Raw genomic sequence first — 24007 nt, forward strand, 5'->3', positions numbered from 1 at the left:
GATATACGCGTAGCCATAGGCCAACCACTTGTTTGACTTAAAGCCCCACAAGAATGGTCCAACAATGACGAATATTTTCTATTTCTTTGCACCAAATCACACAAAGGACCAAAGATATTAATAGAAAATAAGGGAGAAAAAGAGCTCGTCAGTGATCCCAGATATTTTAAACATCCTGGTATTTGGAGGCATCTGGATAACTCAGAGCTTTTTTTTTTTTTTTTTTTTTTTTTTCTGGTTCATTTATCATCCAGATGTTCGCCATCATGGAAACACTGCTCGAAACTCCATTTCAGCTAATAACTTCGAAGTGGAAAAATTCGTACCTTTGTCCGTTCGTCCTTCGGTGCCCCACTTCCCTTTACTTTTCTTCTAAGCGTCTCCTCTTGGAAACCTCCTGGGAATGTGGCAATTTCGCCAGATGCTTAGGTGTTCGCCATCACATTTCTGTTTTTTAATCTCCATGACCATTCTGTACCCTGTCTGCTTGAATTATAGATTGCATTTGTCAAATAATGACACAAGCAATTGGATGTCTTCTAAGACCTTTGAAATTCAACTTCCTTGAGTTGAGATTAAAGTGGGTATTATCTGCACTGTGGCAGTCAGGCCGGGGATGCTAGGAGACCCGCAGGAAAGTTTTTCCGGGCTTCCAACTGCTGCGGTCGGGAGGGAAGAAACCCAGCTACTTTTTTCTTCTCAAAGGTAGAAACGGACACCACGACAACTACCTAAAATGTGGTCCCACTTAGAAATGGCTCGCAAGCCAGCAGCCCTCTGAAGCGTGACTGTCCTTTGGCGCGTCCTGAACTTGTGTTTCTTTGGGCATTCAGGAAGCGCTATCGGTCGTGAGCGAGGACCAGTCATTGTTCGAGTGTGCCTACGGAACACCACACCTGGCCAAGACGGACATGACCGCGTCCTCCTCCGGCGACTATGGACAGACATCCAAGATGAGCCCCCGCGTCCCTCAGCAGGACTGGCTGTCTCAACCTCCAGCCAGGGTCACTGTCAAAATGGAGTGTAACCCTAACCAGGTGAACGGCTCAAGGTAAGGAGACGCCCCTGCCCCTCTTCTCCCCGACTTCGCTGTTCTCCTGCCCCTGGAAGAGGCAAACGAGTCGCGCTTCTCCAAGGATCGTTGCCACGAGTGAGGCCCTGGCGCGGTAACGTCGGGCCGAGCTGAGAAAATGTGTTCCCCAGTGGTTTGCGTGAAGGCTAGAGGTTGTAAAACTGGTAGTATATTTACCAAGAGCTCCCTTTGAAGATGTGCTCGATTCTGTTTCCCAGGCACGAGGGCTCTGCGGGAGGGGGGCCGTGCCCACATATGGCAGAATTCATCTCTGAGGGTTTTATTGCCTGGAAAATAATGCCGGCTTATGTTTTTATGGAGGGAGAGTGTGAGCGAGTGGCCGGGCAGTGCAGCGTGACGTCCGACCCGTATGACTTGGCTGGTGGGTCTGGTTCGTACGCGCTCCACCCCTGCCTTCTTGGTGCGCCCCGTTTCTTCTCGCCTTTCCTTACGCTTGAAGCCAAGTTCCGGCGGCACGGGTGAAGTACTCCCTTTCCTGACTTTGTCACGAGAACGCCGCTGTCTCACCGCATATGTTATCGAATGCGGGACCGTGCGCCTGGTGCCCGAAAGCGTCTCATCAGACGCGGTTTTGAAAAGTAAAGTTGACTTCCATTGCGATGCGATACCCCACGCGTATTTGGAAAGAACATAAGATCCCAGGACAAAGAAAGGATAATTTCCTTTAGATGCCGCATGATCTGGCATAGAGTCCGAAGAACGGCTCATGTTTTCTGGTGCTTTGTTAACGCGCAAAGCCCCTGTATAGCCAGCGAGCTGTGAGTGCTCCGAGCAGCCTTGTGAGGAATGCTTGTCCCCATCTGATGGATGAGGAAACTGAGGCTCAGGCATTTTCTGGCTAACTTGAGATCCCAGCTTAGAGCAATTGGACTCAAACCAAGGGCGTCTGACTCCACACCCAGTGCATTTTCCACTCCGCGGCGCCCATAATAGGCCCCCTTTTTGCTTCACGTATATTTCAATGCTAAACGCGCTTTTTATAATTGTCATGTTTTATAAGCACTGGAAACCATTGCGTCAACCCCTAGTTGATGAAAGTGCCAAGTCATAGGGCCTTAGAGAGAATGTCCGCAGTGTGGCTGACGTGCCAGACAGGGAGATGGGAGACGGCAAGAGTTTTCCTCGGCTCCGAGAAGCCCGTTCACTCTGTGCATCTCGCTTCTTCTGGAAGAGGGGGAAGATAGCTCTGATGTTGAATCTTGCTACGATTCAATGTAGCTACGATTAAGTGGAATTCAAGCCAAGATAGGCCCGGCAAGGCAGTAATTTCTAGACACCTATGAGGACAAAAGGACCCTGGTAGAAAATGCGGTCAGAGGGCCCAGGATAGCGGAGTCCTGGCCCGGCCAGTTGACGGTTACGTGTAACTATTTCACAGTAAACCTGTCCGTCTGATAGAATGTTTCCCCTGCTCGTTAACTGGTCGTCCTGCTGTGAGCCCTGAGTACGTAGGACTTCTTCCAAGGCTGGTTTCTACCTGCAAGGAACACATCACCGCGTGCGTGCGTGCGTGTGTGTTAGAGCAAGACTGTGTTAGGGAGACACTGAGTATGAGAGAGACAGGGAGAGAGAGAGAGAGAACACTTCGGGCAAAGGGCACTGAGACGATTTCCAGTCAGCAAAAAGTGGAGCGAGCCGTGCCCTAGCCCATGTTGCCAAGAGCCTGGCCTGCGACCAGCTCTGGGAATTGCCAGGCTGGATTCAGCAGCCCCAGAAGGAGACCGAGTGAGGAGGTGAGGACGGTGTTGGAGAAACAAAACCTTCTCTTATTCTTGCGGTGCTATTTGTGAATTTAACAAAATATATAAATAGAAGAAGACTGCTGTCTTGTGGGAGAAGTGGACACCATTTCCCCTGGGGCGGGCCTGTGCTTCCTCTCTGTAGCCAGCGTCCATTTTCTGCCTGGCCGGGGCCGTGGGCCAGCCTTCCCAGCCCAAGGAGGTCCCCACGGGGATTTGGGACGGGAACCCTGAGCCTGGCTAAGGGGCGGGGTCCCCAAGAAGGACGGGGCTCCCGGGAAGCTTCTTCCACATTCCTCAGCCCAGCTGACTGGGGCAGGCCCTGTGGCATTTCCCATCAGGTGCAAAGGTGGGTCTCTTCTCTGGGAAATGCAATCGTTCTGGGAGGAACTGGACGGTTATCTTGTGGGGGAACAATGGAAACTTTAGTGCCTCTCAGGCCCTCAGAAAGTCTAGGATTGCTCAGAATGTTCCCATCACAGAACTTTTAAAGGCAGTTCCAGCTTTTGAAGCAAACCGTGATGTGTTTTGGTGGGGGAGGCAAGTCAGTCCTGTCGCTCCCCTTGTCTTCTTCTTGGATCCACGGTGCTATGTCGGGCAGGTCCGTGAAGGGAGCATGGCTGCCTCCATCTAGCTTTGATCAAGGTCCGTGCGCTTCTTTGATGGAAAATCCAAGGCTGGCGTGATATAGGGAGGGAGGAGCTTCCAGAACCGCCGAAGCCTTGTCGAATGGAGCTATGACACAGATGGCAGCTGGTCACCAAGTGTCATCGTTGCCCACCCCCAAGAATGTTCTGGAAAGACAGGAGGGTGACATGCATTGACCCTCTTTGCAGTAGAGACAAATACAGCGCTCCTTCCCGTCCTTTCCAGAGCTCAGTGTGCCTGCTGGAGTTGAGTGTGGTGCCTGGGCCGGTGCGTCAGTTGAAGTCTCCAGAAAAACAACCAATAGGTTAGACACTGCAGAGATTTGTTGTAAGGAATTGGCTCTTGCAGTTGTGTGGGTCAAGTCTGAGATCTGTAGGGCAGGCTGGAGGGCTGAAAACTCAGGCAGGAGTTGCCGCTGCTGCGGTCCTGAGGCAGAACTTCTTCTTCCTTAGGGAGAAGCTCAGTTTTCTGCTCTTTAGACCTTCAACTGATTAGACGAGGCCCACCCACATTCTGAAGGATAATTGCCTTTATTTAATGTCAATGGATTCTAGATGCTAACATCTATGCAGTATCCTTACAGCAACACCTTGATTAGCGGTGGTTTAAGTCACTGGGCGTGACGCCCTGGCCAAGTAGACGCAGGAAACCGGCCCTACCTGGTGTTCCCAGACTCTGTGCTGGGCAGGGCTTGGTGGAGCCATTCCTCTCAGACCTCCAAACCAAAGATTCCCTGTGGTGGCCAGTTCCTTGTACTGAGGGGCTCAGCCGGCTGGACGGGAAATGGTAGAGGGTGTTGTACATCAGATCGTTGGTTCACTGGCACCTTGCAGGGCACCGAGAGCTGGGCGGCCAGGCAGTACCTGCTGTTCAGAACACGACAGGCTGCCTGTGTGGCCGTCAGGGCGGCTAAGGCTCGTTTCATCTGGGGGCCCGACGAGTGGATACAAGATTACTGCGGATCAGGCTGCACACTTTGCAGACCCACCGTGTGATATTTACACACACCAGCTCCACCATAGGGAACGTGGATGTGCGTTCAGTTGGTTTTCATTCTGGAGACCTCGAGTGGACACTGGTCTGTAGCAGCCCTGCACGAGGTGTCAGGGGCAGAGGCAGGGTCGGGGAGACAGGGGTCCCGCCCTGCGGGAGTTCTCGGCAGGGGCAGTGTGGAGCAGGCACGGTTCACCTCTGCGTGAGCAGAAGGGACAGGGGTAGAGCTCCTAAACACCCCGCCTCCCGGCATCCCTCCAGAGACAGCAGCCGCCGCCCCCCAAATCCCCCAGCCTGGAAGCCCCAGGCCAGGTGTGCCGGGGAGTTAGAGACAGCGGCGTGAAAAGAAGCACACCTCCTGGCCCCCAGCTCAGCAGCTTGTTCTGATTGTCATTGCTGGAAGCTTTCACGAGTCGGACTCCCATGCAGCGCACACGCGACTTGATCAAGTTCCAGGGGCATTTACGTAAGTGAACTGGCCTTTGCAACATGTGAGCGGATACCTTTGCGGCCCCTGATTGCCAGTGTGCAAATACCCCCCAGGACAAGAGTGCTCTGCAACTTGGGTCTTGCCTGAGCGTGACCCAGCTCCTTCTACGTAGAATGGCATCCTGGCGAATGGTCCTCTCTGTCCCTGTCCATCCGTCGCCCTTGGAGGAAAAAGCCAAGTGCTTCGGGAGGAGGGTGGAGCCCAGTTCCTACCCAAGTGGTGGAGTTCTGCAAACCCTCAGCCCGTATGTGCTCACAAGGCTCCTGAAATGAAATGCAAGTGGCGAAATGAGATCTGTTGCCATTATACTAGAGCTCTATAAAAAATAATAAAAGGAAAACAGGAGAGAAAGGCACCACCGCCTTGCGAACCCGCGGGGAAGTAATTGTGAGTTTGGCTTAGGCCGCTGCTGTATCAGAGGGCACGGTTCCTGTAGACACCGATCTAACTGCACGCTGTGTAGACACAGGACGTCATTTCTCAGCCTCGGTAGTCCGTGGCCACCCTGCCTTGCCCCTTTCTTCACTCCAGCCTCACGCACCAGAAACCCCCACGTGTCCACACGGCGGAGGACGGTCCGTGTGCCAACTTGAACCAGCTGTTTCCCAGCGTGGTACACACAAAGGCCCTGTGGGGAGTTCTGCTGCCTGCGAGGCCTCTAGTGAGCCCCCTGCTGATGGCCTTAACTTGCCGTGAGGTTGCTAAGGCTCAGGCCCCTACAGACAGGCGAGACGGGCCAAGAGATAACACACACACACACACGCACACGGCCCACGAGAAAATTGCCTTCCGTGAGTAGGCGGGCAGTATTGTGTGCAAAGCAGCTGCATCATGGCACCTCGGCGCCTCTGACTCGGAGATGCAGCCAGATGTCAGGTGCATCGGACATCTCCTGCCCCCTTCCTAAGGCGGTGAAAATTCCGCGTAGCCCGCCTGGAGGTAACGGCAGGGCGGTGTAGGCCCACCCGGAAGCTCGTTGCAGCTGGAACGTAATGAACTCGTGTGCCGTGCCTGTGAGTCTTGCCCTGGCCCCGTCCCCAGACCCCCTGGGGTCCTCAACTTCTTGCTGGAGTCGGGTGGGTGAGGGGTCCCTAGGGCGGCGGTGCCCAGAGTGAAGCCCCGCGATCAGCAGCATCAGCACCAGCCGGGGCGGTGGGGGGGCCGTTAGACGTGCAGTTCTCGGGCCACCCCACACCCGCCGAATCCGACCAGACTCGGGGACGGAGCCTGGCACTCGGTGTTTTAATGAGCCCTCTGGAGATTCCCGTGCTCGCTGGTCCGAGAACCGCCACTCTGTTGCAGAGTCGAGGGAGATGAAAAATGGGTGCCCTGCAGAGTGAGTGGCCCGGGAGAATACAACGTGTAGAAGTTGGTCTGCTCCCAGGAAGTCGGTCGGTCTGTCTGTCTGTCTGTCCTCTCTCTGTGGTCTGGGAAGAAGACTCGTTGGGTGGATAACTCCAGCCGCACGTCAGACAGCAGGGTGCTCTCGACGTCATATTTAACGAACACGCATCTGCCGAGTGACGACGATGACAGAAAAGGGGGTGACCCGATTGGCCCGTCTGGGCATCAGGCACGCTGGCTGTGCGTGCGGTCATTCATTCATCCAACAAGAATTCACTGAGAGCTTACTACGTGTGGTCACTATTCTTGGTTCTCGACCTACAGTCATAAAGCACAAAAAACTTCTGCCCTGCTCCGTTCCCTTTCTCATGGGGAAGATGGCCCTTGAGCCATCTAGTTAAACGTACAGTAGGTTGGATCGTGGTAGATGTGAAGGAGAAAAATCAAGCGGGGAAACAGGGGGGCCACTCTAGATGGGGTGACATGGGTCACTGTCTCTAAGACAGTGACACATGAATAACGTCCCAAAGGGTGTGAGGGAGAATGCCCCATGGTCAAACAGCAGAATATTCCAGGAGAAGGGAGTGCTCTGTGCAAAGGCCCCGAGGTCAGCCTGGAGCGCTGGAGGACAATCGTGACTGACACCTAGTGACCCAAGCCACAAACAGGCAATGAGGTGCAGCGATCTTCCCTCTGAGTGAGCGAGGAGACTGTCGGCGTGCTGCAGGAAGGTGGGGGCGTGACATTCCTCAGAGTCAGCAGGCTCTCCCGGGCTCCTCCTGGAGGAGGCCTGTGCAGGAATTCGGGCGAGGGACGGTGGTGCCTGGCTGAGAGGTGGTGGCATTCTGGACCCATTTCGAAGGTAGGACCGATGTGCTTTGCTGACAGGTTGGACCTATGGAGAAGGCGGGAAGTAAGGATGAGCCCAGGGTGTTGGGGAGACTCCAAATGAGACGTGGACAAACCACACTGGGAATCCTCCCGAGGTTAGAGCCCGGGCGCCTCCAATATCAGCCCAGACGTTGGGGCCACGCACTTAGTGCTAATGAACACCGGGCAGAATGGGAGAGGCTCTCACCTCCTCACCTGAGTTCAGTGGATCTTAATTCATTAAACCATTTCTCAACCCTGGTGATTGTGTCTCGGGGGACATTTGGCAATGTCTGCAGACACTTTAAAAAAAATTTTTTTTTAACGTTTATTTATTTTTGAGAGAGAGAGGGGGAGACACAGAATCCGAAGCAGGCACCAGGCTCTGAGCTGTCAGCACAGAGCCCGACGCGGGGCTCGAACTCACGGACCGCGAGATCAGGACCTGAGCTGAGGTTGGACGCTTAACTGACTGAGCCCCCCAGGGGCCTCTGCAGAACAGTGGGGGAGGGGGTATTCCTGGCATCTGGTGGCTGGAAGCCAGAGCTGGTGCTCAGCATTATACGATACACAAAAGAGGATCCCCCGCCCCCACCCCCCGCCCCCTCCACTCACCTCTGAAAGAACCTTCCCGCCCCGGACGTCAACAGTGTCAAAATTGAGAAACCTTTTCGTAAATTAACATCTAATTGGTGTTCACATCATGCACTGCATTAGCTGCTATGAAGATGGGTGAAAAGAAGCTCACGGTCCGTCAGGGGTGAGGAAGGTTCTGGGAGATCCCGTGGCAAGTACAGAACAGAGGGATGTCTGGGGCCCAGCCATCGCAGGCATGAGGGTGTGACCTCATCCTCCTGGACACAAAAGAAAGACTCCAAGAAGACCAGCATTTATCAGCACATCCACAGCCCAACTATGATTTATTAATAGATTTTAATATACGATGTATTATCCGATGTATGAGTGACATTACGTTTATACCCGTCTCACGGAGGAAAACCATTGAGTCTCTAAGTTTTCTGATCTTGCTCACATCCACCTGTCATAGGCCGTGTGACCCCAGGCCTGGCCTCCTCTCCACTCCCTCAGGCTGCTTCCTTTAGCCAGACAGCTTTTCTGTGTTGGCAGGGACACACAAGCTCTACGTCCTATGCCTTGTCCACTGAGAGGCATTACATCCAAACACTGACCGTTCTGGTTCCTTGCATGTGGTGCGCGTTTAAAAACCATTCCTTCCCCCTCGTTTCGTTTTATTCCAGCGGGCCAATTTACCTGGACTCACCTTCACGCTACCTTCATGACATGTCCCCGGATAAAACCACATTTTAAAAACAACAAGCGGGTTGGAGGGACTTGGCCATCCAAGCTCATCAGTGGCTCTCAGTAAATACTCATTGGGCCGAAATGAAAACTGAAAAAAAAAATTCCCAGTGTTAGGATGGCAACCGTTCAACCACCCTGCACGTCAGTTGTGTTATGTTGTGTTGTGCTGTGCCCGCCTACTACCTGCAGAATGAGGCAGGTAGTAGGTCTTTCTGAGAGTAGGTCTCTGCTGAAGGTCTTTTAATGCCAGGGTCTTTCATTGTACCTGCGACACTCAATATTTGGTATTTGAACGTGGTTCGCTGGGACCACTCTCTCTCCGTGCCTTTCTCCTTTGACTCATGGAGGTTTGACTTAGTCTTTATTTTCCTACATTTGCTATACATTTGCTTCATGTATTCTGTTAGGACAGAGAAGTTCCCAATGCTAATCTCACTTACTCCTGTCTGCCTCAGGGTTCTGAATCAGATTGGCATCCAAGATGCCTTGTTCGGCCACCGTCCAAGTCACCCTGTGGGAGCCTTGCAAGCTAGTGAGTTTTCCGAACTGTGACAGGGAGGCCAGTTAGTAATAGCTTGTCCTCCTTGTAAGGGACCTTGAGTCTTTACAGATGTCAGTTCATCGGGCTGCAAAACTGGGACGTGGACCCAGAGCCTCACCCAGGGAACAGTCGGGAGGGAGACCGAGGTTCTGCCGCCGCGTCTCTGTCTGGAGCAGACTTCTCATCCCTTCTCCTCAGCAGCCACTCACTACCTCCTTCGACATCTCTTGGGGTGTCGAGTGGATGGGCGCCATTTTGTCGAGTAGGAGAGCCTCGGAGTCCTGCCCCCCGTCAGGACGCCAGAAAGTTCCGTTGGGTCAGTGCGGGTATTGGCAGCGGGACAGGGGGACCGCCTTGGGATTTTCTATCTTGAAAGTGAAATCATTTTGGTTAACCAGAATTTGCATAGCCTGTTATGCAAATAAAAGACTGAAGGCCCTTGGTGCCTACTGGGCTTCATTCTTTCCTCTCTGAGAAATGAAGTGTATCAAGCAAACAACAACAACAACAACAAAGACAACTCACGAGACGGAAGAGAAGCCACATCTCATCCTGCGTATGTAACTCTTCGTCGAGATCTTATTCTATAGCACATTTTATTTCCAAATGATGAAGCCCAAAAGGACGCATCGCCCCCCACCCCGAGATTTCAGGACCGAAACGTAACACGGTCTGGCTGGTACCCGCTCTCAGCTGTAAAGAGAAATATAAACTTAAATGAAGAAACTCGGGAAAGCTTCAAACCCGTTGCAGGGACAAAGAACTAACTGTTGGTGAGTTGGTGGTGACTTTTTAATTAACTTAGTCTTCAACTGCTTTGGAGAGGGGGGGAAGGGGACAGGGCTGGAGGGAAGAGACTGGGATTCCAGGTGTAAGAGAGCATATTTAGCAAGGGTAAAAATAACACCCAGCTGTGAAGACAAACATCTCCAGTTTCAGTGCGAGCGGGGAGCTCTCCATGAATCACTGCCAAGCTCCGCCCGCCGCTCAGCCGTGGGGTCTGAAGCGGCTTTTCCACTGCCTCTGATTCAGAAATAAAACAGACCCACAAATTACCCTGGCGCTGTCCAGACAATCCCCTCCTTGTCTGGGGGCCTGAAAATGCCTTTTGTAGCGACTTGCCTCAGTCCACGCCATGGAACTCGATTAGGAGTTTGTTCGGTCGATTAGAACCAAGTATGCACTTTGCCCCGGCCAGCCTCCCGTGGACCCTCTCTCGGAACAGACCTCTCTGGACTGTCAGGGCAGAACTGCCAAAGAACACCTTTGTATTTCTCTCACGGAGCTTCGCCACCCAATGAACTAAAAAGAACATTCTGGAAGATGGTGACGTTCCAGTAAACGGCGACGAGCTGAAGGCTGCGTGCTAGCGACATGAACTTGCTTATCCGCATAAGAGTTGGGGTGATAAGGACCATTGTGAACGAGGGCAAGAGAACGTGTAGCAGGGGAGAGGGGCTCTCGCCGCTCAGATGCAGACACTGTGAGAATAGGGACCCCGATGTATCCCCAGCACCTAGGACAGGGCCTAGCAGAGAGATTTGCTCCGTAAATACTGGTTGGAGAAACGAATGAATTGAGGAGACCCAGAGAGTCGGGGGCATGTGTGTTAATCCGAAGGTCCTGTGGTCCAACGCAGGGCTTAGGATGCACGTGACCAGTGTGGATTTGAATTTGGGGAAGATCATTCTGGAAGCAGAGCTCAAGAACACTCCCCCAGCATGTGGTGGAGAGAAAGGCAGTGGAGAGTTGTCTCTACGTGCAAGAGGAACTCAGGGACAGGAAGAAGGATGGGTTTTGCAGAAGAAGTAGATTTTCGAGAGGATCGTGGGTTTGTCTCTACCCGCTTCTAATTTCTTTTTTAAGTTTATTTATTTTTGAGAGAGAGACAGAGTGTGAGCAGGTGAGGGGCAGACAGAAAGAGAGGGAGACACAGAATCTGAAGTAGGCTCCAGGCTCTGAGCTGTCAGCACAGAGCCCCGTGAGGGGCTCAAACCCACGGACTGTGAGATCATGACCTGAGCCGAAGTTGGAAGCTTCACCGACTGAGCCACCCAGGTGCCCCATCTACCCGCTTCCAGAAGAAGTACATTGATTTTCCAAATTTGATTTTGCCTTGCTGTGGACTTTTTCTAAGTTCCAAAGCCTCTGCTAACTATTCTGAAGCGAGGGTGAATCACAGATTTAATGTGGCTGGTGAGCTCAGGGCTGTCGCCTGGGGCTGCGTTCAGCGACATTCTTGGATAAATGAGGTCCATTCACACAGCACAGACGACAGTACGGGGCTGAGTCTCCGTCCTTGTCAAGCTAATGGCCACGTCTGTGCCGTTCGCTGCGGGCTCTTTCCATGATGGAGTCTACCCTGCTGTCCGTAGCCTCTGATGTGAGAAACTCAATGTCAGATGCCAAGTTTATTTTGTTTTTTTCAAAAACAAAGCCCCAGTTTTAATTTCTCGGTACATTTTTACAGGCACATTATCCCTTTTTAAAATAAGCCCCCCGGGTGGCTCAGTCGCTTAAGCGTCCTACTTCAGCTCAGGTCATGATCTCACAGTTGGTGAGTTGGAGCCCCATGTTGGGTTCACTGCCGTCAGTAGACAGTCTTCGGATCCTCTGTCTCCCTCTCTCTCTGCCCCTCCCCTGCTCACGTGCTCACGCCCTCTCTCTCTCTCTCTTTCTCTCTCTCTCTCAAAAATAAACATTAAAAAAAAAAAGTTCTTTGGGGTGTCTGGGTGGCTCAGTCGGTTAAGCCTCCAACTTCGGCTCAGGTCATGATCTCGTAGTTCGTGAGTTCGAGCCCCGCATCGGGCTCTGCGCTGACAGCTCGGAGCCTGGAGCCTGCTTGGGATTCTGTGTCTCCCTCTCTCTCTGCCCCTCCCCTGCTCACGCTCTGTTTCCCTCACTCTCAAAAAATGAATAAACATTAAAAAAAGTTAAAAAAGGAGTTCTTTAAAAAGAATAAAAAAATAAAATAGGGTGTTATGTATGGCAACAGCTAAATGAAGATTTGCCTCGGGCTGTGTTCCCCTCGATCTGAAAACCTTAGACTGACTACTTTCCCGATGGTCCAACTTCTGTCCTGGTCCTCAGTTCTTAGGTCCACATTCTGGGTCAGGTTCATTCCTGCTGTGCCTCTTAGCCCGGGAACCTCTGACCAGATTTCCTGTCACAGTCACCAGCGTTAGCCCATCCTCTCTGCAGAGCATGCAGCGACCAACCGACCGTGCTGAGCTCCCCCAGGAGGTCTGGTGGGGAGAACATTTGACATTCAACTGTAAATGGGGTTGATCAGCGTTTTCTAAAAAAAAAAAAAAAAAGGGGGGGGGCTGGCGCCTGGGTGACTCAGTAGGTTAAGTGTCCGACTTCAGCTCAGGTCATGATCTCACAGTTTGTGAGTTCGAGCCTCGTGTTGGGCTCTGTGCTGACAGCTCGGAGCCTGGAGCCTGCTTCCGATTCTGTGCCTCCCTCTCTCTCTCTGCCCCTCCCCAGCTCGCACTCTGTCTCTCTCTCTCAAAAATAAATAAACATTAAAAAAAATTTTTTTTAATTCTTTAAACAAAACAAAACTAGACTTAACCAAAATCCGTATGTATGTCCCCAGAAACACATCATCTTTGGCTTCTCCCTGGAGGCCCTGCCTTTGTGGGCACGTGGCTCAGCTCACATCTGCAAATCTCTCCATGACTGCCTTCAGGGCCACTCCCAGGATATTCTTCTGAAAATACCCAACAGGTGCCCATTCTGTTGTGTTTCACGTCCGTGAGACGGACGACTCGTGTGGGGCTACCGGGGGAGGTCCTAGAGTGTGGTGATCGAGGACTCGGACTCAGGACCCCGAGTGCCTAAGTTCAAATCCTGGCTCTTCCCCTGCTGCTTGTATCACCTGGGACACAACACACTCCCTACCCAGCCTCTGTGCTTTACCTGTAACGGGGCTCCTGTTTCCTGGGATTGGCCTCGTGGAGTTGTGTGCGTGAAGTGCGTAAGAAGCAGCTAACATGTGGCATTTACCGTGACTTTGGCACTGTGTGAGATGTGTTGCCCATATATTTACTACAACGTAAATACATGAAGAGAGCTTGAGGCCGGTCCTGGGAGGAGTAAACAGTCAAATACTAGGTAGGAGATGAACTAAGTAAGGTCTGTAAATATTTGTTTGCCCACAGTGCATTGGGTGCTCTCAGGGGCAAATGTGAGTTTAAAACATAGAAACAGAAGATTTTTGGAAACTGGGATATAGACCATTCTGTCTCTCCAGGTTTTTTTGTTTTTTCAATTGTTCCCTTATCTTTTTAAAAATTAAAAAAAAAATTTTTTTAATGCTTATTTATTTTTGAGAGAGAGAGACAGACCGCGAGTGGGGGAGGAGCAGAGAGGGAGGGAGACACAGAGCCCGACACGGGGCTTGAACCCCTGAACTGTGAGATCATGACCTGAGCCGAAGTTGGATGCTTAACTGACTGAGCCACCCAGGCGCCCCATATTCCCTTATCTTTTTAATGTTTATTTATTTATTTTTGAGAGAGAGAGAGAGAGAGAGAGAGAGAGAGAGTTCACGAGCTAGCAGGGGAGAGGAAGAGGGAGAGGGAGAGAGAGACTCCCAAGCAGGCTTCCCACTGTCCACACAGAGCCTGACTCAGGGCTCAAACTCATGAACCGTAAGATCATGACCTCAGCAGAAATCAAGAGTCAGATGCTTAAATGACTGAGCCACCCTGAGGCACCCCTGAGGTGCCCTGATTATTTGCTTATTTTTAATATTCCTGCACTGACCTCCCTGGTTGGCCAGTTCTTTCCAAAAGGGTCAAGAAACGGCAGGTATGGAGGACTCGTGAGGATGTGCCGTCTCTTGATTTCTGTAGCCGAAGCAGCAGGGACCTGAGTGCTTGGAGCACCCTGCTTTATCACCAGCCCTCCCCACCCCTACCCCGACACTGTGTGCGATGCTCTGAATCTGTTATCAGATACTGGGAAGGATGTTGCTTGCTAAGACCTGGTTCGTCTTAATGTTTCTGACACCTTGAATAGTGACGGGATGCATTTCCTTCTTTGCTTTGGCCAGTAGGAAGCTCAGAGATGAATTAGTGTCCTACCTCTAGCAACCATAAATAGTAAGCCTACTCAATGTGCTGATTTTATCTCGTGATTGGTTACTTTTCTGCCCTTACCTTAAATTCACTTCCATGCCTTTGATTATTTATGTTATCATTTTGTCTCGTGTGCATTTTTGTAACTGTCTTATATCGTGTCGTCTTCTATGCCTCGGAAACCTCACATGGTCTGAGGAAGGGTAAAGGCAGAAAGTAGATTCGAAACCACCACACGCCCACATAAATATAACTCTAAAGCTGCAGAGGAGAATGATGGAACCTCTCCCCTAGAAAAACATTAGTAACGTGAACTAAACATTTGTTGGTCTAAGTAGCTTCCGGAGAGTCATGCCTGGGGGGTTGGGGATGGAGATTCTTCCAGCCCCTTGATTCTGAAACTCTGTCAGAACCCAGTTGGGTTCGGGGACATGGCTGACATCTCACCTGAATTTAAATTTAGTGCAATTTCCAATTTATTGGGTATTCTTTGCCTGCCCCTTCGATCGTCGATTTGAAATGCTAGCATGCCTTACGAAGTCAGCACTCACTGTCTCGATTCATGAGAACTTGATTCTGCAAACGCTCTTTCAGAGTGTTTAGTTCGCTGAGGCTCGACAAGCCAACTGAGTTGGGCATGTGTGTGCAGTTTTCTGAAGAAGGGCACCGTGGTGCCATCTTTTCTAGGTGAAGGTAGAAGGGTCTTTCTGTGCTATTTCCATATCCCCTGGAGTGGCCACAGTTATATGCGTGTGCCACGGGGTTCTGTGAGGTTGCTCCTTTGGGAGACTAAACTCCCAAAGCCGTGTGGCCCCAAGAGGGCACTGGGGGAGTTGGGAAGCGATATGGCGCCCCAGCTTTCGTCAGGTGCCTTAGCGAAATTCTTGTTTCTGCACCAGCCTTCCCCTCCTGGGGCGACCTCAGCCCAAGGTGGGATTTCTTCTGCTGTGACAGAGGGGAGCAGCTGTCCTCCCAGCTCCCAATCCCTCTCTCTGATGCCACATTCTCTATGGGATTGTCAAAACCAGTGTTTTTCGGGTTACACACTGAACCCAGACCCGAAAATGTGAATACGAGAATGTGGCTAAGACCCAGTCATTTCCAATTTATTTTATTTCAATGTGGTAAACACCTGACATGAGATCTATACCCCTTTTTTCTTTGTTCGGTTTTTTTGAAGTATTTATTTTATTTATTTTCGAGAAAGAGTGTGAACAGGGAAGGGGCAGAGAGAGCAGAAGAGAGAGGATCCAAAGAGGGCTCTGTGCCGTCCCCCAGTGATCTATACCTTTTTAACAGAGTTTGAGGTACACGTTATTGTTGACCAAAGGCTAGAATATTGGAGAGCAGGTCTCGAGAGCTTTTCCATCCTGCTTGACTGAAACTTTATGCTTATTGGTTGGTAACCCCCCATCTCCCCGCCTGCCCGAGCTCCTGGAAACCACTGTCCCACTATTCAGTTCTCTGAATGTGACTTACCTCACATGAAGCGGAAACCGGCTTTTGTTCGTCGGTGACCCATCTATGTCACTCAGCATAAAGTGCTCAAGGCCCAGCCTTTGTCGTGCGTTATAGGATTCCCTTCTTTTACAGGAGGATGAGCACACTGTTGCACGTACCACAGTTTCTTCATCCACCGGGCCATCCGTGGACATTCGTTTCCACACCTTGACCATCGGGAATATTAGCTGTAAGGAACAGAGGAGTGCTAATATCGCTTTGAGATTTGGATTTCCATTCTTTTGGATGAATATGCAAAAATGAGATCCCTGGATCATACGATTGTCTTTTAAAAAAGACTTTCGGGGACCTCCCCACGGCGTTCCATTACAGCTGTACCATTGGGCATCCTCACCAAGAGTATGCAAAAGTTCCGATTTCTCTGCGTCCTCGCCAACATTTGTCATCTTTTGTTTTTTTGCAGTAGCCCTCCTGATAGGTGTGAGGTGATAGCTCGTTGTGATTTGGGTTTGCGTAATAACTTCCGTATGCCCTGAAAAGCGTCATTGAGAGAAATGTCTTGAAGGATGCCTTACTTGCAATGAAGAAATTCATGCCCCAAACAATAAGACCAGAGCATTTCGTATTTCATATTTCATATAAATGATGACCCATTTAGCAAGCATCTAATGAATTGCCTTAGAATCTTCACAGAAACTGCTAGGAAACACGTATGTAAATACTAAGAAGACAGCATTTAAAGGGATGCCCTTTGCTATGTGCATTTCAAAAGCGATACATTGAACACCCAAACCCTTATCATGGTAGGTAGCGTAGAGATCACATGATCCTCTGTTCTTGGCAGGGCTTGCTGCCGGGGGAGTACCAAACTGTTTCTGGAAGTTTCTCTTTGATGACTTACAAGCCTTGGAGTGCACGATGTTGAAGCTGCAAGTGCCGTAAGCCGGGAGGCAGATTCCGCAGAGTGTGGGTCTTTTCTTCTCACACCTGCGCTAAGAACTGAAAATGTATTTACTGTGAGACTTTTAAAAATACACTTTCCAGTTCTCTGAATCAGGTTGAGATTTTTTTTTTCTTAAACAAAGCAGGGTCTAAATAATAGATGTATCCTCTGAAAAAAATGTTCTTCTCCTGGAATTGCCTCCATTTCTTACTTAGGTTTTTTTTTCTTTTATATGTGTCCTTCGTTGGGTCCCACACACGCCGTGCCCGGGATTGAACCTGCCCTGGGGCTACAGTGATGCCCTAGAATAGGAATTGTGCAAATACTGCAACACATGGCTTAAACCAGAGTAACACGTGGTCAGGGAGTTGTCAACGCCTTTCTGAAGTTCAGGTTTATTTCACCTTGTAGGGACAGCATCTTCCCTTGACTTGGTGGGGGCATTCTGCACAGGGGCAGGGAGTTAGGCAGCCCAGCTTCAAGTCTTAGTTTTGACCTCTCCTGGCTCTGCGACCTGAGCAGGCCCTTCTCCTTTGTGTACTTGGCTTACGCCTCTGAAAAATGGATGTGATGTATGCACCTGCCTCCCCAGGCTATCGTGAGGACTGTTAATGGTTAGGCTCTCAGGACAGGGCCCACACTTCTGTGTGCTCCTCTTGGTCTGTTAAAATTCCCAAGAGAATACACCAGGGGAAATGCCTGGCAAGTGAGAACAGAACAGCCGGGGCTCTTGTGGCCACTGTGTATTGATAACCTGCTTGGAGTCCAGCATTATCAGTGGCCTGGGGGGTGACCCTCTCCCCTCTCTGGGGCCGGAGTTCCCTTAGAGCTTTTTTTTACAGAAACTATTGGAAATGATCAAAAACCTGGTTCCATTCTATCTTCCCCTGAAGCTAAAACAAAATACAATGGAAAAAAGATGATTTTTTTTTTCAACTGTCTTGAAGGCACAGCTTTTGAAAATAGGGTCTGAGGGCTGTTTTGTTTTTGTTTTGCTTCTGTTTTTTGCTTTTGCTTTGCTTTTGTTTTGTTTCTTGTTTTTGTTTTCTGGGGTTTGGTTTTCAATGGAAGGTGAATGGGAAAGCTTACCTGTCCTGCTGGAGAAGAGAGAACTTATGGTGTCTGGTATACAGCAGGCACTCAATAAAAATGGTCTAGATGGATGAGTGAATGGGTGAACTTGCAGTGCTCATCCCAGACTTTATAGTTGTTGCCAGAGTTATGCTCATCTGCTGAACAGCATCTAAAGCTTGTTCCTTGAAGAACCAAATCTTTTAGACTCTGTCCCCTAGTCCCTAGTAACTTCTCTCCTTGAGGAAAATACACCAAAACACACACCTTCTCCTCAACTGCTGGAATTTTCCAGAGGGATAGGAAACTAAGTGTCAAGTGAAGACATTCCGTGTTGTGATATTAGGATGGGTCTTTTAGAGATAAGTGTCTGCAGCCAGGAAAAGTAGCATCAGGAGGAAATAATGCATGTGTAGGCAGTGATGGAAATCTAGAGAGTGTGCACCATGGGAACTCAGACTGTTATTGTTTATAAATTTCCTTCGTGTTAGTACAGCTGTGGGGATGCTGTGAAACATGGCCATGTATTTCCAGGCCTGTGGTGGGGCCTTAGTCCTGTGACCCTGACCATGATCTTTATCTGTAGATGTACCTACGCCTTCCTCGCTGTCAGCCCTGGGCTGTCTCCATCAGCACCAGGTCTGTGTGTATTTTCAGTGATCTAGGATGCTGAATGAGCTCTTTTCCCTCTTTTCCCTCTTTTCCAGGGCACTCTTTCCCTTGGTCTGCCCTTCCTGTCCACACCCCTGCCAAGCCTTTGGCTCCCGAATGACCTTCTCCATCCCACTCCGGGCCTGTCCCACCCAGAGAGTGCCCTTCTGGCTCAGAGGGTTTTGATGTTCTCAAGCTTGAAGGTCAAGGCCATGCCAGGCCCATGGTTCCATGATTCCACAAGTTGGATGCAGAGCTTCAACTAGTGAGGTGTGGAGGAGACGAAGAAAAGTTCATTGGAGTGGAGCCCACAACCTCAACGCCTTAGACACTGGGAGGGAATCCAATATGCAGTGGAGTTTTGGAGATTCCCAAGAGTAGGAAAATCCTGTGTGGGGTAGAGCTTGAGAGGCAATTTCTGGAAACCCACCTTAGAAGATATAACCCAACTATCAAGGCCCCTCATCTACAGTGGTCTCGAAGTTAATGAGCTGTGGGCTAACCTTCTAAAAGGCATTGACATATTTTTCTGTTTCCTGGTTGCGTTGGATTTTCCTTTTGGGGGGTTCCCTGTTAGATATGATTTCGTCATATATTTATGGTCCCTTTCTTCTTTTTCCAGAAAGAAGGCAGGGTTTGTCTTTATCCAAATGGCTGCCACTGCCTTCCTAATGGTAGTGGCCCTGTGAGTGGTCGTCAGAGGGCCAGCGGCTGACTCCTATCTGCATCCGTCCTCATGGCTGGTTTCACACCCCATCCCAACCCCTAGGGGCAGCTGAGTCCACTCTCTGGCCACCTCCCAGGCTGCCAGGTCTGCCCCCGTCCCTGCCCCGCCTGCCAGTGTCTCGGCTAGGGACAGTGTGAGCGTCCAAAGCTCCATATCTCATGATTGGCTATAGGGAGTTGAAACTGAACACACGGATTTCATTCTGAGGTTTTGAAGGCGAATGTCGTTGGAGGATAAACCCAGCTGTCCGAGCTGGGGTCACCTCTGTGCATACGGTACATGGCCTGTTTACAGTCACGGAGACAGGACCGTGGCGGTTCACTGTTCCTTGCAAGTGTTTCCAAACAGCTGTCACCAGTGGAGTTTTGACATGACAGTTTCAGAAGGCTCTGGCTTAAGAAACAGAAGCCAGCTGGCAACTTGCTTCCCTCCAGGCCGCCCCGGGCTTCAGCCGAGGGTGGGCAGTGCACTAGTCCCCTCGGGCTGGCATAGCTAAATGCCGCAGACTGGGGGGCTTACGTGACACAAATTTATTAATTTATTTCCCACAGTTCTGGGGGCTGGAAGTCCAAGGTCAAGGTGCCGGCGAGACCAGGGTCTGGGCTGTGGACGGCCACCTTCTCAGTGTATCCTCAGTGGCAGAGACAGAGAGGGAGAGTCCCCGGGTCCCTTCTGCTTCTTGTAAGGGACTGATCCCGTCATGGGGGCCTCGCCGTTGTGACCTCATGTGATCACCTGCCGAAGGCCCCACTTCTGAATACCGTTCCATTTGTCAGGGCTTCAGGAAAGGAGTTTTGGGGGGACAGGGCCATTCAGCCCCGAGCAGACACCGTATTTGCCCGTTGACTCTCCTCCCTTCTCCGTCCGCCTCTCTCCACCACACCCTTGCTCCGTTCTCTCTGTAGATCACAGGCCGGCCGGGGGGCAGCAATAATGGAAGAATGTATCTTCTTCTCCTTCAGAAACTCCCCGGATGAGTGCAGCATGGCAAAAGGCGGGAAGATGGCGGGCGCCCCAGACACCGTCGGCATGAATTATGGCAGCTACATGGAGGAGAAGCACATTCCGCCCCCAAACATGACCACGAACGAGCGCAGAGTGATCGTCCCAGCAGGTCAGATGCTCCTAGGGTGCCGTCGAGCTTGGCCTGCCTGCCTCTGGCATCCGGCACCCTCCATGGCCTGGGGGAGTGACTGTAAACGCAGACCAGCAGGAGTCTGTCCACCTGTGGTGGAATGTCCACTGAGCGTGCGTGTGCGTGTCTGTGCGTGTGTGTGTGTGTGTGTGCGCGCGCGGGAGAGACAAAGAGAGGATGGAAACCTACGAAAAATGACCTTTCAGGGGAAGAAGTGCCCTTTCTCTGAGATTATTTGGTGGTAAATATTCTTTTTTTAAAAAAAAAAAAAGTTTATTTTTGAGAAAGAGATTGAGAGAGCACACGTGGGAGAGAGGCAGAGAGAGACGGAGAGAGAGAATCCCAAGCAGGCTCTGCGTTGTCAACGCAAAGCCCAGCGCAGGGCTCGATCGCACAAACCGTGAGGTCGTGACCTGAGCGGAAACCAAGAGTCGGCCGCTTAACTGACCGAGCCGCCCAGGCGCCCCTCTTAAATATCCTTGTTTTTGCATGAAGTGCTACATTTTCATCCTACGTGGTATGCTTTTGAAAAAGACTTCTCAGCTGGCAAAATACAAAGCTGGGAGGCATCACGGTTCGTGCTCAAAATTGAAAATTCCAGCTCACCCTGGCCTGTCGTCCTGATTCTGAGAACCAGAATGACTCTTTGCCACAGAAGTAATTCTAAACTCAAACCAAAGCAATAGCCCTGAACTTGAGGAAAATGCCACGAACTTACTTGTTTAGCAAAAAACTGAAGGTGATGGGAAAGATGACTTTTCAGAGGAAACGAGCTGCAGAAAGCCAAAACTACCACAGACACCATCACTGCTTTGTGGGTCCTTAACAGGTGTCAGGGTTTTGGGTAAGCAGTGTGAAGGCACCATCTCGTGATATTTTGGGAAATAGGAATTGTTTTTTTTTAATTTTTTTAATGTTTATTTATTTTTGATAGAGAGACAGAGAGAGAGAGAGACAGCATGAGGGGGGAGGAACAGAGGGAGACCCAGAACCCAAAGCGGGCTCCAGACTCTGAGCTGTCAGCACAGAGCCTGTCTTGGGGCTTGAACTCACGGACCGCGAGATCCTGACCTGAGCCGAAGTCAGACCCTTAACCGACTGAGTCACCCAGGCGCCCCTTGGAAAATAGGAATCCTTATATCACAATTTCCCTGATGAGGAAAATGGAGCTCCCAGGGGTCAACTGACTTCTCCCGGGGACTACTGTTAACAGGAGGCCAAGTCCGCGTTCAGACGGGCCTGCCTGCCCTGGTTCTCTTCCGTTAGCTGCTGGGTTAAATCTCGGCTCCTAACACGGCCCCTGTGGGCTCCCCTCTGTCACTCCTTGCAGCCATCTGGTCACCCTGTGGCTTGGCCTCAGGGGCTTGGAATCAGGGTCACTTCAGCCTGAAACCCTTGGTTCCAGGTAGTTCTGTCCTTCACGAGCGCTCGGTGCAAATGTCTCCTCGGAGAGGCCTTTCCCGAAGGCCCCGCCGAAAGCCATTCCCCATTCTACCTGCTGACCTCAACCCCCTCCGCCCTCTTGGTCTCCCGGCTGTCACTCCACTGTCCATTCACGTGAGCGTTTGCTGAGTGGCTTCCTCCCTCAGTACAACGCAAACCCCCCCGAAAGGCCCAACCTCCATGGCCAAGTACAGGGCTGGCCTGAGGTAGGTTCTCCATGAACACCAAGCGAGGGGAGAAGGCGCGAAAGGCTGCCAGTGCACGAGCGAGGTCCGCGCAGACTGGACTCCGTCTTGCTCCAGGGGTCACTGACCTTCACCTCCGTGAAGCGGGGTGGCCGCAGGCTCAGATCCGCTCAGGGTGTGCGTCTCATCCCGCTGCCCCTTCTCCTGCACGCGGCCACTTTCACGGACCTCCGGCACCTTCCAAATAGAGTGCAAAGCACGCGGTACTTGGCAGAACGTCTGGCTTGGGTCCGTGGCCCGGGCTGCTCCCCGGGGTGGTCGCTGGGCGGTGGCTTTCAGCAAGACTGCTTGATGCCTTGATACGAAAGGCATCATCCTTTGGGGCCACCTCGGAGGCATGTTGTGAGACCTTTATAGGAGACAGCAGACATGAAGTCTCATGTGTGCCCCATGACGGGGACAAAACAGGTTTCGATGTTGACTGAAAGGCAGTTGGCTTTTGTACGGAAGCTCCCCCCTTTTGGTTTGACCATAGCCCCCGAGCTGCTGACCCGAAACTCGGGACTCGATCCCGGGCCGTCGCACAAAAGGCAGTTCCTGCGGAGGGGGAACCATAACGGAAATGCAGATGGTCTGAGGCATGCGTCCTGGACGTGGGGTACCTAAAAAAGGCTGGAGAGCAGGGGAGTTCCTGGGGAGGAGCAGGGGGCAGGGACGCCGTTGCCTCGGACGCTGTCTGGATGTGAACAGGACGAGGTACAGACCCGAAGAGCGCCCACCCACACAACCCCTCTCAGCCTTAGCCTTGTTTCTTCAGAGTGTCGTTTCTTGAAGTCAGGCGAAACGAAGTTTTTGTTAGTTCTCTAAGACCAGAGAATCCATCTGAGGACAGGCCCGTATTGAAGATTCTTGTCTTGGCTCCTGAGAGCCTCACCGGCCCAGGAGGTAACGCGTGATGTGCTCACACTGTATACGGACGGGGTCATGTTTCTGTCGTGCTATCAATGTGCTTCGATGTCGTCAATATCATTGCCAACGAGGGACAGACTGGACGCTTCCTACCTTGAGTAAAATGTTCAGAGATCAGGAGAGCTGTTTATACGGGGAAGAGGCAAAAGACCGATTCAATGAAGTCAGAGCCCCCCCCCACCACCGTTCCCGGTTTATAGTAGGTGCTCATTAAATGTCAGCTGGCTGGGTGGACTGACGGTCGTGCAGATTGGCTCATACTGACGTTTTTGTGCAAAGATTGGTTTCATCCCCTGAAGAAAGGCCTCTTCCAGCTCTTCCCTCCTTCAGTTGCTTCATACCAAACGCAGGCAGTTATTCGGTTGATAGTGTTTGTAAGAGAGCTGTGGCTGATTTTGCAAGCCGTCAGCCTTTCAGTTATTGGTCAAGCTTCAAGTAGGTGTGGTCATACACAGGCACACAGATGAACACACGTGCCCACACCCACACCCACTCACGCCCGCCCACACGGCCGCATTGCACCGTCCAGAGAATTCCCCAATGTGAGATTGCAGGACCCGGGGACGGCCCTGTCCAGCTGCTGCGTCTGCAGCTCAGCCCTGGCTCCGGGACCCGGGCACCTCGTTCGGGCACATCTTGGGCCTCGAATGCTCTGCCCACGGAGAGAGTTTTCCAAACCTGGCTCCACCTGGCATGTGTGTCTCCCTCTAGCTAAACACACGGACTGACGCTCATCCGTGCAAGTCATAAAGATTGCTGAAAAAAATACTTATTTCTAAGCATCTGCTTTTATTTTATTTTATTTTATTTTTAATTTTTATTTATTTATTTTGAGAGAGCGAGAGAAAGAGAGGGAGAGAGAGAATCCCAAGCAGGCTCCGTGCTGTCAGCGCAGAGCCCGAGGCGGGGCTCCGTTTAATGAGACGTGAGATCATGACCCGAGCCAAAAATGAAGAGTCGGGGTGCTCAATGGACTGAGCCACCCAGGCACCCTGAAGCGTCTGCCTTTAAAATGCAAACTTTTAACCTTTGCACAGTTGCAGAAGGCGGGTGGCATTCAGCTCCAAGGTGTCAGCGGACGTCAGTGAGAAGGGGAAGGCCTCAATTGGTACGTGGTTAAGCGTTCATGGGATAAAAAGGAAAGCGATGGCCCGGCTGTTCATTCTGAGTCGAGAGAAAAACGTATTCCTCGGTTTGTCGTAGGGGAGGAACAGGGAAGTCATGAGAACAACCCTCAGTGAGACCACGAGACATTCTGGAAAGCCTTGGCTCATGCCTCTTGTCCTGGAAAAAT

The 24007-nt window shown here is 51.2% G+C and overlaps 1 protein-coding gene across 5 annotated transcripts in view; it reads left to right on the top strand.

Annotated features, from left to right (window-relative positions):
* Positions 1-24007, top strand: part of ERG (ETS transcription factor ERG) — a 112303-nt gene that overhangs the window by 49362 nt on the left and 38934 nt on the right. For 4 of the 5 annotated variants that reach the window (XM_049629238.1, XM_049629239.1, XM_049629240.1 and 1 more), the window contains exons 2-3: positions 834-1051; positions 19944-20095. In XM_049629238.1, the coding sequence (XP_049485195.1) occupies positions 834-1051; positions 19944-20095 (370 nt within the window). Of the gene's footprint in view, positions 1-833; positions 1052-5818; positions 7170-19943; positions 20096-24007 lie in introns of those variants that run through there. The other variant, XM_049629241.1, reaches the window with a different exon arrangement.

This window comes from Panthera uncia, chromosome C2 (assembly GCF_023721935.1).
Source record: "Panthera uncia isolate 11264 chromosome C2, Puncia_PCG_1.0, whole genome shotgun sequence".
Classification (NCBI taxonomy): domain Eukaryota; kingdom Metazoa; phylum Chordata; class Mammalia; order Carnivora; family Felidae; genus Panthera; species Panthera uncia.